The sequence below is a fragment of the Columba livia genome, chromosome 6, assembly GCF_036013475.1.
Source record: "Columba livia isolate bColLiv1 breed racing homer chromosome 6, bColLiv1.pat.W.v2, whole genome shotgun sequence".
Lineage (NCBI taxonomy): Eukaryota > Metazoa > Chordata > Aves > Columbiformes > Columbidae > Columba > Columba livia.
Window position 1 is genome coordinate 6,354,907 of NC_088607.1, and position 18,156 is coordinate 6,373,062.

At 43.6% G+C, this 18,156-nt stretch overlaps 1 protein-coding gene across 5 annotated transcripts in view; it reads right to left on the minus strand.

Annotated features, from left to right (window-relative positions):
• Nucleotides 1–1,408: 1,408 nt before the first annotated feature.
• The window catches only part of GRK5 (G protein-coupled receptor kinase 5), a 167,405-nt gene continuing 150,657 nt past the window's right edge, over nt 1,409–18,156 (minus strand). For 4 of the 5 annotated variants that reach the window (XM_065066881.1, XM_065066879.1, XM_065066882.1 and 1 more), the window contains 7 exons: nt 15,116–15,153; nt 14,225–14,314; nt 12,750–12,958; nt 6,331–6,468; nt 3,825–3,962; nt 2,892–3,023; nt 1,409–2,064 (listed from right to left, as the gene is read on the minus strand). In XM_065066881.1, coding sequence (XP_064922953.1) covers nt 1,966–2,064; nt 2,892–3,023; nt 3,825–3,962; nt 6,331–6,468; nt 12,750–12,958; nt 14,225–14,314; nt 15,116–15,153 — 844 coding nt within the window. In that variant the 3' untranslated portion in view covers nt 1,409–1,965. Of the gene's footprint in view, nt 2,065–2,219; nt 2,311–2,891; nt 3,024–3,824; nt 3,963–6,330; nt 6,469–12,749; nt 12,959–14,224; nt 14,315–15,115; nt 15,154–18,156 lie in introns of all 5 variants that reach the window. The other variant, XR_010473409.1, reaches the window with a different exon arrangement.

Below are 18,156 nucleotides of genomic sequence, written 5' to 3' on the forward strand. Positions count from 1 at the left end.
AAGGAATTTGTGGGTCACACTGATCTGAAGGAGAAAAAGAACAACTTCTTGATGACATTATGGCACACTTACACAGATTCACTGCACATGTACTAGCAATCGGGAAAACTGGAGGCTTCTGAAATGATGTGGCGTTGCATCTTAACATACTTTACTCTTGACAAAGGTGCCCAAGCCCCATCCCCCTTTCTTGACGTTTCTCTGTCAGCTGCTTCATGCAAATCCTGGCCCTGTTCTGCCTCTCTTCTTCATGGCCTCAAGCTGTTTTAGTATGCAATTCCTGTGACTTTCTCACTCAGAGCTTTCTCACTGATAACCTGCATCTTCTTCCCTTCTGCATTGGCCAAATAGAACATACAGATGATAGTCTAAAGAATTTTGGCTATGAAAACTTCCACTGCAACATTACTTCCTTGTACCCTGGGATAACCACACTACCAGCCAACAGGCTTTTAGACACACCAGGCTGACCTTCAGCTGGCCATGATGACAAAAAGGTGTAAAACCATCAGTCTGCGCTAGCCAACATTGCGAGGGCTTGGAGAACCAACCTGAACACATTGGGCTACAGAGGTCCTGCCCACGCTTGGGGGGACAAAGGTTTTCCAATTCCTGTTGAAGGGAAGTAACCATACTTTTTTATTTGGTGTTCCTAGTATCAGTGGGAACAATCTTTCTGTTAATGGTTAAAGGATCCTGGACAAAGAATGATGGAACCAAAGGTGGGACGTATTATTTCATAACTGAAGTTTTATACAATTAAGCTGAAGACCTAATTGTGGAGATGATTCACGGCGTGTTTGGTGTGACACATGAAAGGACTCCAAGCACAGACACAACCTGCAGGTTCTGCTGCTGCTCAAAAGGAGCTCAGATCCTACTCCAAACCTCCACCGCTCAGCTCCAGAAAGCTGTTCTGCATCTCATGGTCAGCACAAACCAGACTATTGACTTTCTCTCTTGCTACCTTGCAACTGTGGAAAGGCCTTGGACTTTTGACTGCAGCAGGGAGAACACAGAGTTTTGCCCTCATTTCAGTAGGTGCAGGTTTCAAGCTCTCGAAAAACAAACCGTTGTTTGCTTTCCTCGTCACCTCTCACTCAGTTCTGTTCTTGCTGTCATTAGAAATGGCACAAAAAGTAGCAAAGGGCTTGAAATACAGTTCCCTTTCTAATCTAAATAAGTGCAAATCTCAGCTGTGCTGGTCCCACGACATCACACACCTTAGGCATAGCAAGTAGCATTCTTGAATGTGTCAAAATCTTGTCTTTTAGCATTTTATGCGAGACATTATGAACTAATGAAGAAATGTATGCAGTGTTGCTGTAAACCAAATATACAAATGTAAAATAATTAAGAAGAAACTGTTCCATTAAAATGCATGTAAATAAAACCCAGTCTGATAAAGTGATTTATGAATATTTTTCTAGATTTACTAAAAAGAATGATTTCTCTTTTGAGGCTCTGGAAGTCTTGAGTCACATTTTTTTTTCTTTTAAAAAAATGTCTTAAAACACATGGCTTTACAGCTGCTGCTTGGAAAATATACACCTCCAAAGTCTGACTTTCATTTAAATACAAATGTACAAAATGTAAACTGAGACAATAGAGAAATTTACAAAACTTTTCTTTAAAAATAATAAAGACAAAATTCAGTTCTAGTATGATGCTATTTAAATACGTGCAAGTAGTCATGTTCATTGAATTTCTATTGCAATGTTCTAAATAGACAAATCGGATTCACACAGTCTTGAGTGCCACCTCCAAAAACAGACCTGAGTGGAAAATTCTTCTTAAAATGCGAGGCTCCACTGGAAGGAATGGATAGAAAAATCTCCATTTGGGGGAGATTTCTTTATTTTATTTCTATTTTTTCACTCAACGGTGGAGGCGCTCTCATCCATAGAAGCTCCATAGATTATAGTGGAAGGATGCAACATGTTGTTTCACAAAACTGAGTTGGAACTAGCTGCTTCCAGTGGAGTTTGAACTTACATGATTTGAATTTATGTGGTGATTTAAACTGGCCTTTGAATTTGGAGAACTCTTTGAATTGTTCTGATGCTGTAGAAGGAGGAAGACAACGACAATTAGATCCCCAAAACACGCTGTGCTTTCTTTTAGGCCAATATTGTTCATTTTATGATGATAATGTACTGACTGGACTGCAAGATTTTGTTTGAAGATCTTTGGATGTAAACTATTCTTCACTTTCTTACCTGCATTCTCTCTAGGTCAGGAGGACCGTGGCAGTTCTTGAGGAATGCAGCAAAGAAGTCTCACTCGAGCTCCAGGAGTCAAATCAATTCACTGCAAAATGTCAGTATCTGCTAAATCTGACTAATACAGAGGAGACCTGCTAGTGCTCACACAAGGTTTTAACCCTACAGAAACAGATCGGTCTGGGAATGTTATTTAGCTTTGCAAGAGGTGCCATGGTGCCTCATGAAAGCTGTATATCACTCATGCTCTGGTCTGCTCTCTCCTCTAGTGTTTTGGTTTCCTGCCATGGCCACCTCACTCAACATTTGCACTTTTTTCTCTTAATAAATACATGAATTAAAGCTTTTCACGAGGAACTTATAAAAACTATATAACCACTTCAAAAGGCATTTCAACCTATCACTGAAAGATAGTTTGGGTAAGAAGTTTTCAACCACTGGAAACAAAGCTGATGAAAAATGCTGGAACTTCTGGTGGTAAAAAACAAATCACAAGACATAGATGGGAAACCTGAGATAGTCAGTATTAGTTAGGAAGTTACCAGAAAACTGTGACAGCAAGCTCTCTCTAAGACATACTATCTTTTTCCTACAAAAATATCACCAGAAAGTGGCTGTGACACTGGGCATCTATGGGAGGTTCCTTGTCTTAGTCATAAAACATCTCACCTGTCGCTTAAATATTCTCTGTAGCAATCCTTTCTTGGGTGGCTCTGGAGGGTAACTTCTGTTTAGGTCTGGTGAAATAGTACCATTTGGTCCAAATACATTCAGCTCTTTGAAACACTCTGTTTCTATCATCTAGTGGAATAAATTAAAAAACAAACAAACAAACATCTACATTAAATATATTCCAGTAGAGCTTGGTTGTTCAAAGTCGGGTCAGGACCAGCAGCTTGAGCACTATCTTAGGAGAGTTACCAGCTGAATTCCTGCTGGTGGCTATAGAAGGCAAACAGATGTATGAAAAAGAGAGGCTGAGTGCTCTCTGCATGGTTGCACATCAGTCTCAGTAGAAATTGCGCCTTAAAGCTTTCGACTCTGTTCTTTAGCGCTGGGGATAACATTGGATGAAGACAGGCACACTCACAAAATCCCAGTTACTAGCACCCCTCTGCCCAAGTGGATCTGCTGTTCGATCCAGTGTTGGATTACAAAATCCACTACTGGATGTGTTTTGATATCAAACAGTAACAAAGACCCAGATGTTGAAATCCTGAAGCAGTTCAAGGCCCAGAGTCAAGTGCTGAAGCTGGGACCCACTGCAGGTACAGGACAATGGATGAGATCAGGATCACGGAGGAGCCTCCCATGGAAGCTCCTCAGAACTGTGGCTCAAACACCTCTGTAGAAATCCAGGAGAAGGAAGTACAGTAGGATCCTTGCCAATTTACACAAATACACAGAGCCAACAGATACAGTCACCTGAACCTGACATCTGTGGTACATTATGGATCTTGAAAGAGGCCATTTGTAACTTATGAAAGCATTAGAGTCTGGCAAGTTAGCCAGAAGCTATATATTACTGGAAATATACAAGTCCTCTTAAACCATCTGTGCTAGTGGTTTTCTTGGAGTAATTTTACTATGATACATCCTTACCTCATTTTGCCATGGAATAGATACCGATCCTGTGGAAAACTTGGAATAGAAATCATCATCTGTTTGGTCCAGGTTAACTCCTTTCACTGTGGAGAACTGCTCGATGTCTAACACATCCTTGCAGTACACTGCTCTGGGCTGTCTCAGCAGGAAAAACAACAAGAGAAAAAATATTTATGAGTCTGACCATGTGCTTTCATTCACAAGTTCAGTCAAGTGAGAATCCCTAACGACAAGTGACTATCTGCATCCTGCTTCTCTAGATTTGCTCTACCGGCACATTTATCATCAAAGGCTGACTTTGCTTTGAGCATGTTAAGCTTCCCACTTTGAAGTCCTTAAATCATCAGAACAGCCACAGTGGGTTTTAGTCATCCACGTTCCATATGGTTAAGAGGTGAGGGGAAAAGGCCAGAAAGAGAGAATTAAAAAATATCTTCCGTAGGCTTTTTTTTTTTTAGAGAGGGAACAACAGAAAACCAGAATGTTTGTGAGTGACACACTGGAGACAGCTCTGGAAAGGAACCTCAAATAGAAGTGTCCCTCCCTCTGCTCAGATACCCGTGGAGTTTGCAGCTTAAAAGTTTAAAGGAACGTATACTAATTGCTAAAGAAAACAGAAGAGGTTTGGCATTTTTCCATTGTTTTTATTAATAGCTCAGCTGCTGGAAGCTGTCCAGAATCACCTCTATTAACTCGGCTGCATTTCTTCAAACAAATAGTCAAATGCCTTTTCTAACTACTTAATCTTGGGGGATGACAGAGACATGACTCTTTGCAGTGACGTTGCTTTTAGCTTGTATTCCAGCAGTCAGCTGCAGAAAGCAGAAACAGTCATCCCTGGCTACCTGTCACAGTTAGTGTGGCCATCTGCACGCCTAGACAGCTCCCATCAAGAGCACAATTACCCTTTGATGCACTGGAATGGTGGTTTGTGGGACCAGCCTGACCTGCTGAACTCAAGAATCCCACTGTCTACATGTGGTATCACGACTGCACAGCCCGTGCGGTATTTTCTCTAGATCCGAGCAGTGTGACCAAACAAATCAAGCTGGTTGCTGACAGAAGTCCTATTTGCTGGAGGCTGCATCCCTCCACATTCCTGATAGCTGCAAGCCACGACATTTTTGTGGGGAGAGATTGGTCTAGAAGAGGATGAAGAGATATGGGCTGGATTACAAGCTCTGCCATTGGCTATATAGCTTTGGGCTATTCAGCTGACTTCAGTAAAGACTTGGAAATCTATGGATGAAGTGCCAAATAAATTAAATTAGGGGCAGCTCTTGAGTTCCCAATAAATAGCCATAAAAATTTATGTGCCTCTGCTTTAGCAAATATGTCTATAAGAGGTGCCTTCTGGGCCTTACATGCTACAGTGAAGCTTTTAAAACACTCTGGTGGATCCCAAATTTCAGCCCAGAATTTTCCAATTTTCTACATCAGAAAGAAATAGTAGCTTGTCTCCTATTTCTTCCCACTAAAGCAGGTCGTAACACCACGGGCTAATTGGCAAAAATAACTAGGCCACATAGTAAAATGTAAAGCAAAACCAGAGCAGCTAAAGTAAACTGTTGTAGTGTTCAAACCACTTTGGTTTGGTTGAGTTTGCAGTGATGTGAATGAGAGCTGCCAAGATGTTACTTTCCTTAATATGTTAAAATGGCAGTGTTTACTTAGAACCATATGGGAACTTTAAGGATAGAAGGTCTAGCCAGAAAGAGAGCCCTGCAGGAGGAAAATAATCAGATAACTCTGTGCGCTGGGGTAGAGGCCGATACCACAGAAGAGTGGAAAAAGTTTTGTTATTGCCAATGCAACAAAGACTTGCAGTATGTGTAGGACTGGTGTATAAACCTGAGTAAGGACTCAATGCTGGGTTCTGTGCCCCATGAATACTAACAAGTTCAAAATGCTCTCTCAGGTCCAAGTCACCTCCTCTGCTTGAGGTGACACTTGATATCTGAACCTGGTTCAGACTCTGTAATCAATGACTGTTTTCCTGATGATCCCGCCCATTCCACAGTTCCACGGAGCTTTGGACTTTGTGGTTCTGGTTTCACCTCAGCATATATATCTCTATATCTGTATGCATACATGTGGCTTTCATTGCTGACTGTTCCGAGCACCACCTGGTCCTGAGCGTACTTATTCTCACACCACTACCATGGATAAGTGAACACAAAGGTTCTCAGTCTGAAGTTTGGGAAGCGAGGCATGTACAGATGCACTGGTGCCTCCAGTGTCACATAGGAAGACTGTGGTAAACTGAGTGGGAATGAATCAAGCCCCAGGTCACCACCCTGCGTGGAGGCCCACCCAGCCAGCATGCACACGTCCACAGAGCAGCTCTCTTCCTCCCAGCCTCCCCACTCCAGCCCTGCCACTTATCACATCTTCCTAGGGCAGCTGCCCATGCAGACAGCGACGACAGCTCTAAGAGAGACAAGTTATTTTAGAAACAAATCTCTCAAAAGAAGCCACTGGGGGTTCTTGCTATCGTACTTACATCAGGGACAAAGGGAGGATCCAGCATTCCTGCTTCTAACCGCTTGAAATTCATGCTCTTGAAAAAGGGGTGCCTCTTCACCTCTGCCGTGCCTTCCCCTTGACACCCCAGCCGCTGCTTCACGTCTTTGGCGAGGAGCTGAAACACATGTCAGAAAGCATGTCAGAAAAGCAAGAGCTCCACAAAGATATTTTTACCTCCTGTTGGTTCTGAATGTGCCCAGAGGGAAGTACAGAGGGGATCTGTAATTGTTGTTACTTAATGGCCAAAGTCAAATGGATTAGGAGTGCACTGTTCTACAGGCTGGTGAAACCCTTTCAAAATTACCTGCTGTGAAGTGTTTGCAGTCAAAATAGGGATGGTTGCTTCTGCTTCCTTTCAGTGAGCACTTTCAAGAAGAGGTCTGGCCTACCCTAATAACATAGGTAGATGCATATTCAAAAGTCCCATGTGCTTTTTCTCATTTCTTTTTCTTGTTACTCTCGGAAGAATACTTTTCTCACATTGCTTAGGCTGAATGATTTCACGATTGGATTGTATTTCCTTCCACCAGTTGCAGTATATTCCAGTACATCACGTGACACATTGAACCGACCCTTTGTGCTCACAGGTTTGTCTCCTGAATTCAGGGCGACTTTTGTCTGTGGAGCCAGTATCAGTAACCATCCTCGGTTCAGCCTTGTTAGGTTTCAGAGGAGGTCAATGCACCACATCTACCTGCTACAGCAAGTCCTGCCTGATTCCTGGGTACCTGTCACAGAGCAACGGACACTAACTGAGCTCAGTAGGCTTGGTCTGTGAGATAAGCGAGTCCATGGATACAGACACAGGGGCTGTAGGTCCTGGAAGACCTTGTGTGGATGGACTAATTGATCTGGAAGAGAACAGTTCAGTGGAAGAGCAATTCTGGCACAGACTAGTTGGTGGATGAGGAGACTGAACATGTAGCCAAACCTTCATCAAAATGCATCTTGCTTTTAATTATATGTGTAGTATCAAGCAGGCTAAATCAACATCTTAAGAGATCACATCTAAACAGTTGAAGAGAGGCAGAGCTTGGCATGCAAATGTCTGGTGCAAGAAGACCATCACTTGGGACAGGAACCTTTCTAAATGTACCACTGACTTCAGGCAATAGGCTCACAAATTTGTTTCCTTTTTTTTCCTTCCATGCATCTTTGAGGAACCCTGCATAATGCTCTCTTAGATAGAGGAGGGAAAATATAACTCTGAACTCACCATAATCTGCCTAGAGATTTCAACTGCATGTTAAACAACATAGGCCTTAGTACAACAGAAAACTAAACACGCACTAAAAACAGTCAAGGCAGCGCCGGCTGGGGAAGGGAAGGGAAGGGAGAGGAGGCAGGAGGGAATCTCCGCGCGAACCCAGCGGAGGGGAGCGCGGCTGCCGGGCGCGGCGGGGCCGCCCGGGGGCAGCAGAGGAAAGAGCAGCGACCCGGGCAGCGCGGCGCGGCCGGGCGGGCTGCGGGGCGGCGCGGAGCGGCGGCGGGGCCGGGCCCGGCTTGGTGGGTCGTTCCGCGCTCCGCGGGAAGGGATCCCGGCCAGTACGCGACTTTAGAGCTGCGTCGGGGGCTTTTCCCCGCGGCAGGAGGGGACGGGTGCTGGGTGCCCGAGGGAGAAAAGGTTCACACCTCACCTTGTCTCCAGCTTTGCTGCTCCGAAGTGGGAGCTAAGGAGCAGCGATCTCTCCTTGCCCCATCATCCCCAGGTGGGCTGTGTAGACCAATCGCGCTAATTAGCAAATGATTAGCAAAACTCCCTAGGACCGCCCACGCAGGACGGGTTTGGGTTCTTAGAGCACCTGAGTCCGTAAAGAAACCGAGCTCTTAGGAGCCCCTCTGGATTTCAGTCTCCGAGAATCTTACTGGCTGTACCCACAGCCAGGGCAGTCAGCAAGCTGAGCTGTACCTTGGGGCTCACTTTGGAAAGCAGAAGGCAAATAGGTTTGGGAGGGTTGGAGAGGAAAAGAAATGTTTTGGGAGAGCAGGTAGACAATCAGGTGCAGCCCTGCAGGAGGTTGTGAGCAGTGAGCAAGGCAGTTCCCACTAAGGCAGGTTTGTAGGTTTTCCAGCTCAGGGTATGCCCCAGTACCTTTTGCTTGTGTTGCTGTCTCAGCCACATCATCTCAATGAGGAGGAACCTTGAAAGAGCTGTCTGTTGCTAATGTGAGGCTGGTAATCTTTCCTCTGGTGTCTGGCTACAGCTGGGTTTTCTTGTCCTTATCACAGGTTTACAGGGTTGCAGCTCTTGAGGCTTCTCTGAATGCTCTGCTACCTGCTGGGTATCAGTGGTTTTCTTATCTGACCTCCACAGCCTCCTCAGTTCTGCCTTTTTTTTTTTTTTTTCCCCCCTTTTTTTCTAGGAGCCTCATTTCCAGCCAGAGACAGCAAACGGCTTCAGCAATCAGTGTGCCCCATAACATACGCAGAGACCATCCTCCAGCCAGCCCTGAGCAAGCTACAATGGCAGAGGCCAAGCAGCCAGAAGAGGCGGTGATGTGGGTTGTGGGACAAGATGAGCCTTTTGCTCATCTCTTTCTGCTTCAACAGCAGCAACAGCCAGAGGAAACTGCATAGACTGAGGGAAGGGGAAAAGCTAGTGGTTCTGGCCACAACAGCAACTTCTAGATAGCAATGTCTCTCCCTTCCTTACAGTTTCCTCCGCGGCTTTCTAGGTGTGACTGGTAACCACAACTGGCTGGTTCATAAAGACCTGAAGAAACACCTCTATGCCTTGCTGTCCTCTGAGCACATAGATTCATGTGATACAGCACCATGCTGATTGAGCTCACAGAAAAAGATCTTTCTCAGGGCACTTCTCTGGAGCTTGCTTTCCCTGGCTACGAGGAAGAAGAGATGTTCTGATTGGTTTGCTCTATTGTGGCTGGGCAGAGAAGACTGAAGTTCTTTTGATCCTCTACTCTCATGTTGAGCAGACTTTCCTCACAGGTGGAAAGAAGAACCTGAAGGCAGAGGCACCACTTTTACTACCCATGGGTCTGATGTACTTTTGGAAATGATACCTTGAAGCTCTCAGGAACAGTGCTGCTGAGGAGCAATTTTTGGGAAGAAGGAGTAGAATTGGATTTGCCTGTAGATGATAAAGGAGACCTCTGCAGTTTCTGGTCTACAAGTCAACTGTGAAGGGAAGCAAGGGGATTACTTTCCTGTGTGTGCAGCCAGTAATTCTCCTGCCTCTGGACTAGGTGGGAAGACCAGGCTAATCTGGGAATTTACCCTCACCAGGCTGTAAATGTTAGAAGTTATTTGGAGTGTGTGGTCAGAGCATAGGGTAGTTGAGGATAGAGAAAGGCTGTCTAGGGCTCCTCCACAATAAACAAGGGAGTATTCAGTAACCTCAGATGCAATAAGGAAATCTCCGGAGCTTGAATGCAGTTGGTTGTGGGTGGCTGGCCAGTGCAGGCTGAAAGACACAAAAGGGAACTCACCACTGGGAATAGGCTGGGACTGAGAGACCACAGAAAGGCAAAGATTCTCCTGCAAAGCCCTGTTGCAGGGGAGCAGCTGCCTGCCTCTTGAGGAGAGTCCCAATGGAGAAAAAAATAACGAATTAATGGCATTTGGTAAGGTGTAGCTGCAGCCAGCTCTGGAGATGGCAGCAGGGACCCTCCCATGTTTCACTTTGTGCCTATTGCTTCCTGTCACCGGGCACCAAACCAAAAGTTTGGGTCCATCTTCTTTGTGCCCTCCAAACAGAGATCCCTTTTGCAGAGTCAAATGGGAGCTGCAGGAATAAGAAGCAGCAGGGAAGATAGTCTGTGAGAAACACAGACCAACAGAACACTGACAGAGTGACAGGAGAGCACAGCAGTACGGGCCCGTCCAATGCTGTTGACTTGAATGCACTTCAAGTCACATCTTTGGATGCAAGATGGCACTTGTCAGGGAAAACACGCATGTACATCAATGAGCACAAGTCATAACAACAAACAGGGAGCATTTCCTAGAAAGACCGTATTTTTTAACAGAAAAAACACACCATGAAGCAGTTATATTATATGGGAACTATGGGCTGAGGAGCTTCCCAGAAAGCCAGCTGCCCCTGTTCCTAATTATTTATTATTCATCTCTGTTTCAGTCCAAAATGAGGGCAGATTTATGGGAAATGACTTACAAAATGAAACATGGAAATATGGGATGGATGATGATTAATGGGAGCTATGATATGTGCCTGCAAAAATGCAAAGGGCATAAACATCCAGGAGGGGAAGCTGACATGGGTGACACTATGAGTAAATTAATAGAGATAATATATTTCCTGATGGAGATGCTATTAGCTCATGGAGTAAGCTTTGAAGAGAAGGTTAGGAGACATGGCGGGAAACCTGTTGTTCCTCATGCCTGTCTTGAAGAGCCCACTACAGGAAAGCCTTTTGTGTTGGATCTTTGTTGAAGGCTCAAGTTGGATTTACGTACTGCAACTTTATGCTTCATTTTGCAGGTATGATGGGTACTTAAGTATCACTTTTTTGTTTCCTTGTTAAGATGCTGACATAAGCAACACAGTTCTGGTTTTCAACATAGGAAACAAAAAGTATCTGAGGAAATCTATTTGAGTAATGGATTTTTAAAAATATCACTTGATAAAATAAATGACTTTTGGATGGAAAACCATGAACGCTATCTTGCTCAGTATCAAAACTAAGGCGCTTCCAGCCTTAATGCACAGTAATTTTAATGCATTAATGCTCAAAAATGACTGGGTCATATTTGGATCCATTAAGAGTTTGCACAAACCACCTAAATAAACATGCCACGTGATGGGACAGTGAAGAAGTAATGAGGAATTTGTCAGGATTTATTTATGTATAGCTCGTGGTTCCCTGAGGCAAGGGAATGAACTAGATGACTTCCTGAGGTCCCAGGCTCCCTGAAGCCAGAGACTCAATGCCTTGAAGATGAGAATGACCATGATAGTATAATGACTTTCACTGTCTTCTCCTCTGGGAGCAGTAGGTCATCTCCAGCACTATCCCATCAATGATACATTTAATACTTCTCAGCTTTAAGTTCTCACGGGCTTAGTTATTTCCGAAGTAGACTTTCATTCTGTTATGCATCATGCCTGCGACTAACTACGGAACAAGAAACAATAATATAACTTTGGCCTCATGACATTTTCATTGCATGGTAACAACAGGACACTCACAAACTCTTTGCCCCTCCAGCAGATGCTGCTCCTCACCTGGTGGGAGTTGAGATGCTGCTAAAGAGGTGGCAGGCTGTTTGAGCACATGAAATGGTCTGTAAGAGACTGTGGCTGCCCTAGATCCTCCCACAACAACTTCACTAGGGGCTCTGAATCGCAAGTTAAGGGCATTGAGTGGCCTAGAGTGTCTATCAAGAGTGATGTCAGTTAATTACTACCCCTGGGATTCAGCAATGAGTTGGTGCACTGTGAGTTAATGACTTCCAGGCATGATACTTGGCAATGCTACCATTATTATTTTGCAAGGAGACTTCAATGTCTATTCATGAAGCCAGCCAACTAGAATGTTGTTGATCTGCTGTTAGCTTGCCTGTTGCACAAGATACTGGTGAAACTCTCACTACCTATTTGTTGACCTTTCTTTCCCTTCATCCTCTCTCTACCAGTATTCACAGATATGTCATTGTCTCCAAAGGAGACTTCACTCTTTAGCAAACAACATCAAGAAAAAGGCCACATCCCTTTCCAAACTACAATTCAGCCTTCTAAAGATGGATGTTGACAAGCCACTGATGAATTCAGACACAGCTTTGAGATTTCTCAGAGGGGTTGAGGATTTCCATTGTCAGACGTGGCTATTGTGCTAGGAAAATGACTCCCAGCTGAACAAGTGAGAAAACATTTTAAAGGACAGTTCAACAGTATTAAAAAAAGCTGGATATCCTGGCACCCCAGGGGAAGAGCTGCTAACAAAGTTAGTGAGATGGGGTGGGACAACATTTGAGTGTCACAATAATTTCATTGCATAATCTTTGTCCTGCTTACCCCCAGCTCTCACCAAAGACAATGGAAGCATGGGGTTTTCAGTTCCTTGCAGGAGACAATCAGAGTCTTGCATCATCAAGTCCTTTTTATTTTTTTTCTACAAGATTATAAAAGACAGAAATGCATTCTTGACTGCAAACTAACATTCAAAGTCTCACGAGAATAGACACCGCTCCCTTGGCCACAAAACTTTGGAGAGGACTCAAGATGACCGTGATGAATCTCACGGAGAAGCCAGCCCAAATAAACACAATTTGAATGAACAGAGAATGCAGTCATCCCATCAACAGATGAGATTGTTTACTCCTCTGCAGCCCCTCTGTGGTACCGTGTTATTGCTCAAATCGTGTCAGATACAGCTTGCTAACGAAGCTCCCACACTGGGCTTTCAAGCCCCTTACCATTTTACAGATGGACTTGGCCTCCTCAGAAAACTTGTGGGAGTACACCTCTTCTGTCTCCAGCACTCGTCTGTCCACTTCTTCCCTCTTCACCTTCTCTTTCCTTCCACGAAATGGTGATTGCCCAGCAATCATTTCATAAATGAGACAGCCTAGCCCCCAGTAGTCAGGGCTGAGCGTGTATCTCTGGTTGTTCAGCACTTCTGGAGCTGTGGAGGAGAAAGATGTGTCATGTGGAAATGCTTGATATTTACATAAGCAAAATCCCTAAATTTCTAAAAGTTGGTGACTGAATACACATGCACAGAGAATGGCAGGTAAAATAGAAAAATACCTCCTGATTTATTTTGACAGCATTACAGAAAATGCAGCATGCTACATGCTGTGTTTTTTTCTCTACACGCTACATGCCATGTACATGCTGTGTTCTGACTTGTCTATCAAATCAGACCAATTAAAAAACAAAATGAAGTTGAAACTAAGTATCAAGCAGAGGCCCAGTCTTAATAGTCCTTGAAGACTTCTCCATTTAGGGAAGAAATGACATACAAACAAACACCCTGTAAACAACAGTGACATTTCTTCAAAAGCAAATCCTGTCTTTTCAGTCAATTTATGACTTATTTTTTCTTCCCTTTGAAAACCAAATCAATTTATTTTGTGTTGCAGCCATCCAGTGTGCTCTGGGCATTTGGTCACTGTCTTACACTCATCCTCATTTCCACACGTGGGTACAAACACATGTACTTACAAGCACAGACTCTTAGTGTCTGCACAACCTTACACTGGGATAACAAAATTTAGAAATGAAAACTGATTTGCTTGCTTTCATTACATTCTCCACGTGGTGTAACAGTGGCTCGTATCAGCTAGTTTCTATTTAGTCAAATATACATACGCAATTTTTATTCCAAGAAATATGCCCACCCAGACAATGCAAGAAAATACTTAAACTGAGTTTAGAAAACTGATTAAGTTAAATCGAGGAGTGTGTTTTTTACCAATGTACAAAACTCTTCTTTTGTGCAGCCTCTCCTGCACGTAGGGGAGGATTCAAGATGACCATGTTCAAGATGACTGTAGGTGTGGCCTCACCCATTTTATCATAAACATACAAAGACATTTTAACTATTATAAAAGTAGCAACTAGAAATAAACCTTTATTTTAGGCACATAACCCTCCTAAAATAAATCTGTGCTAAAATCAGTAGATTCTCAGTTGTTATCTCCCCTTTTAATTTTCTTTGCTGATTTAAGAGTATAGACCAGGCTCATTAAGAGCTGCTGTGGTCCGTCCTTTTGCCCAGTTCTGATTTCCACTGGCTTGACCTCTTGGTGGGTTGCTGGGGGGAACTGGACCCAGCTGAATGTGAAGCTTTTAAAATCCTTTTTCTTAAGCCTACATGGCACAAAGATCTTGAAAACTCAAGTAACCTCAGCAAGTTATAAAAAAAGATGAGCTACTGAAGACTTACCCATATATCCTACTGTTCCTACTCTTCCACGGATTGATTCACCCTCAGGGATTTTAACAGCTAGACCCAAATCAGATATTCTAATATGGCCTGGAAGGGAAAAAGAAACAACACAAACCAAATATTATAATATGATCCAAGTTAGTCTAAAACCACAACTGTTGTGATTGCTGCAACTCTCCTGCAATTTATTGTTCAGGCGTTTTAAGAAAGGAATGTACTGAACTGCTGAATCAGAGCAGTTTCATTGATAAGGAAAAGAGGAATTATTAAGGACATTACAATGCAGTGAAATTAATTTTAACAGTGAGGCTACAGACTAGAGTGGATTGTGTTAGATATTTTAAAACCAACTAAAAAAGGCAATGAGAAGCATGCTGCAGGGAAGTATCTTGAACTGATGACAGGGGATGGATGGGCTGATATAATTCTGTAACTCTCTGACGGCTGAAGGGGCCACGTCTGGTCTGTAAGTCAGCGTGAGATTCGATTATCACTGCCTTCAGCAACAAATGGGCACCTGGGTTTGCACAGAACAAGAGTTGGCTCAGCAAAGGATGAACGTACTTTTGAAAATGAAGCGGGAAGCACAGATTCAGAAATCACAACTTCCTTTGTGTTGTGTCAGCCTTGCAACAATATGGATGGAAAAACAATGAAAAAAGGCAGAAACCGCCATATCTCGAGAGCAGACCCTGCTGAGCAGCACAGCTGCTTTGTTCCATCCGTGTGGTGAGCTCCAGCACTTCACTCACCCCAAGACAGGAGTATTAGTGTCTGCTGAGCCTCTTAGTCACTTCCGAGCATTATTTGTCTTTGTGCAATACATATCCTAAAACTAACTTAATCTACTTTACTGTGAAAGCATCTCTGTAAACCTCTGAGACTTACCATAATCATCTAGCAGGATATTTTCTGGCTTCAAATCTCTGAAAATGAAAGAGAGCAGTTATTTGTGTGAAGCTGGTTTTGATAACATAACCATACGACAGTGTGTGAATGCATTTATTACTAGTACTAAACCAGTTGAGTGTCAACTCAAACAGCAAGGAACTGATGAAACCAATACAACTTTCTACAACTCACTTCACAGATAGACTGAAACCATATGTCTTCTTCTAAACTGGAGTTACATTTTTTCACTAAGCCAAGCTTTTAGTTCCTAATCCACTCTATAATGGACTCATCCATCTAGTCCTGCAAGCCCTGTGTGTTTTTAAATCTCTGCAACATTTTCTGTTATAAAATTTTTGTTAAAAAGAAAAATATTCAAAATTTTTAAATATTTTGTTTGCACATGAAAATGGAAATAGCAATCTGCTGGGCTTAAATCTTCTGTGTCTGGCATCTGACTCAGGCCAAATATGTGAATGTGTGTAAACGCGCTTGTGTACATGTGGAAGAGTTTTGGCTAGTTTGGAAAACAAGGGGTAGAGGAGGGAATGCTGTGCCCAGATTGAAATTTTCCTTACAAACATTTCTGACAGTCTAGTGCCTATGCGGTTTGGAGCAACGCCATGAAAATTGGCAAGGTGGCCACTCTGATGTCAAAGATGTGCCTTTCGCGCTCCTGTGAAAAAAAAATCCCAAATCGGGCCAAGTTAGAAACTTCTGAAAAAAATCATCTCAGTTTTCATATATTTAGCAGAGCCTTGGTGGGTCATTCTTCTGAAAGGTTTCTCTGCACCAAACCTGCTCCTCCAGCTGCTGTTTCTAGACCAGCCACACTCCACCGAGGCCAATTCCCAAACCTGGGAGCTGAGCGTGACTTTGCTGCGGCCGTTCCTGGATGTGGTGGGTGGGCTGTGTCGGGGTGGGAGCCAGGGGGACTCTGTCCTGTCCTCCCCAGAGCGGGAATGAAGCCAGCCTTCATGGGATGGGACCTGGAGGTGGCAGAGCGATGGGGATGTGCTGGGCAGGGAGCGTCCCACAAGGGCTGTGCAATGGGAGTGGGCTCTGCTGGCTCCGCAGCCAGGTGAGGTATTGCTGCAACTCACATCATCCCCTGAATTTTATCTGATCGACTCCTACTGAAATACAACGTTTAGCCTGGTGCAACTCCAAGAAGTGCTTGGCCTCGTCTTTTGTTAAAGGCCTCCTTGCATTTGTGAACCAGCTTGGTTGTGTTAGCTTCCCAGCAAGAGATAGTTCTTTTCAAAGAGCAGAGAGAGGGGGGAGAACGAGAGAAACCCTCACACCAGGAGACCAGGGCATTGCAGAGAGTCCGTGCAGGAGCCCACCCTGCGTTTCAGCTGTACCACTTCAGTGTCGTGAATTTTCCTGTGAATGGAGAGGGGTATTTTATGTTTTTGACAGTGCTGAGATTAAAATGCCAAAACTAGTCTCGTTTTTATTTATTATTTCAAGCAAGAACATAGAGCGCTGTGAACAATCTCCTCTTCTTGCTTGCTTCAGACCCTCTTGACCCCTCAAGATAAACTTCACCGGGTACCCGGTGGTACCAAGACTACTTTTCAAATAAACAATACTGAAATATGTGAAGTGTAGCCAAATGCTGAGGAGAAGCTGTGATTTTGTTTAACATACCACCGTGGGCTTTCCCTGCCTATTGGCAGAAGGTTTCCAATGCTGGAGCAACACGGTCAGGAGCATTTCCTCTTCATTTTAAAAAATTTATTCCGGATCTGTTAAGAACTATTTCCATGAAGAACTCAGACTTCATTATTACTTCATCTTCCGCTCCAGCACTTATTAGTCTCACTTAAAGCTGTAACTGTGGCTAAATGACAAGAATCCTGTGTGCAACTTGGAAAATAGAGTCTTTGAATGAGAAAATGCGAGGGTCCACGAGGACTCTTGAGAACACTAGTTTGGTCCTTACAGTCCCCTGCGATTTGGGGCAATCAGAGCCCGCTTTCCTTCATCCCACGCACCACTTGTCGTTTCTGTTTTCAGACTTCTCATTCCTTAGGATCAAGGCTGGATTCCTTTGCATGGCCAACACTTCCAAGAGCCAGGGAGGAATATCATTTTTGTACTGAAATGTGTAGGAGAAATAAAACTCCCTGGCGGTCACAGTTACATGTAATGATACTTCCCAATAGTATAGCTTCCCATATGTAGTCTTGCCTAAATATATTGAAACATAAACTGCTGGCACTGCGCCCACACTAGAAAGGTAATGGTACGTTATTTGGCTGTACAGGACAGCATCAACAACTAAATTTACCATGGTGGACGAGGCTTTGCTGTATATTTGTGTAACACCTAGGACAATGTGATCTTGATGCTGACTGGAGCTTCCAGGCATGGCTAAATTATATATATAAACAGTTTATATATATAATATATAACAAAATAAGCAAATATATATATATAAAGAACTTAAGGAGAACCAGCGGCTTTTTATGTTTGCTTTCCACGAACTACTGACCCGTTGACATTTACTAACACGATGCAGTTGAGAAATGTAATGTAAGCACCATGTTTGGCAAGGGAATTCTGAATTAGATAAAACTGATTCTGAGCCTGAAACCTGGCCCGGTTGTTCTCTCGGGGCACGTCCGCAGCGTGCGTCACCAGCCCATGAGATGGGGATGTGTTTTCTGATGCTGTGTTTTACTCAGAAGCATTTTGTTCATAGAAAATTAAATTAAGTCTGAGGAATAAGTGTTTTGAGATGAATTATTCACCTTGAGAAAGCGGTAGCATTTAGCTGCTATATTTTATCGACCTAGATAGCACTTCTCACGGGTCCCAAAACACGCTGCATCATTACAAATTAGGGGTCTCTGCAGATGCTCCTAAAATACTGCTAGAAAATGTCACCTGTAAGAATATAATGTCATTCATCACCAAAGTGAATTTGCCATTTGAGGTGCAAACTAGCAGCTCTTTTAAGAGTCATGTGAAACAACCGCTTAAGGAAGCAGGATGCCATTTTTCTCAGAGCCATATGCTGGTTTATTAGA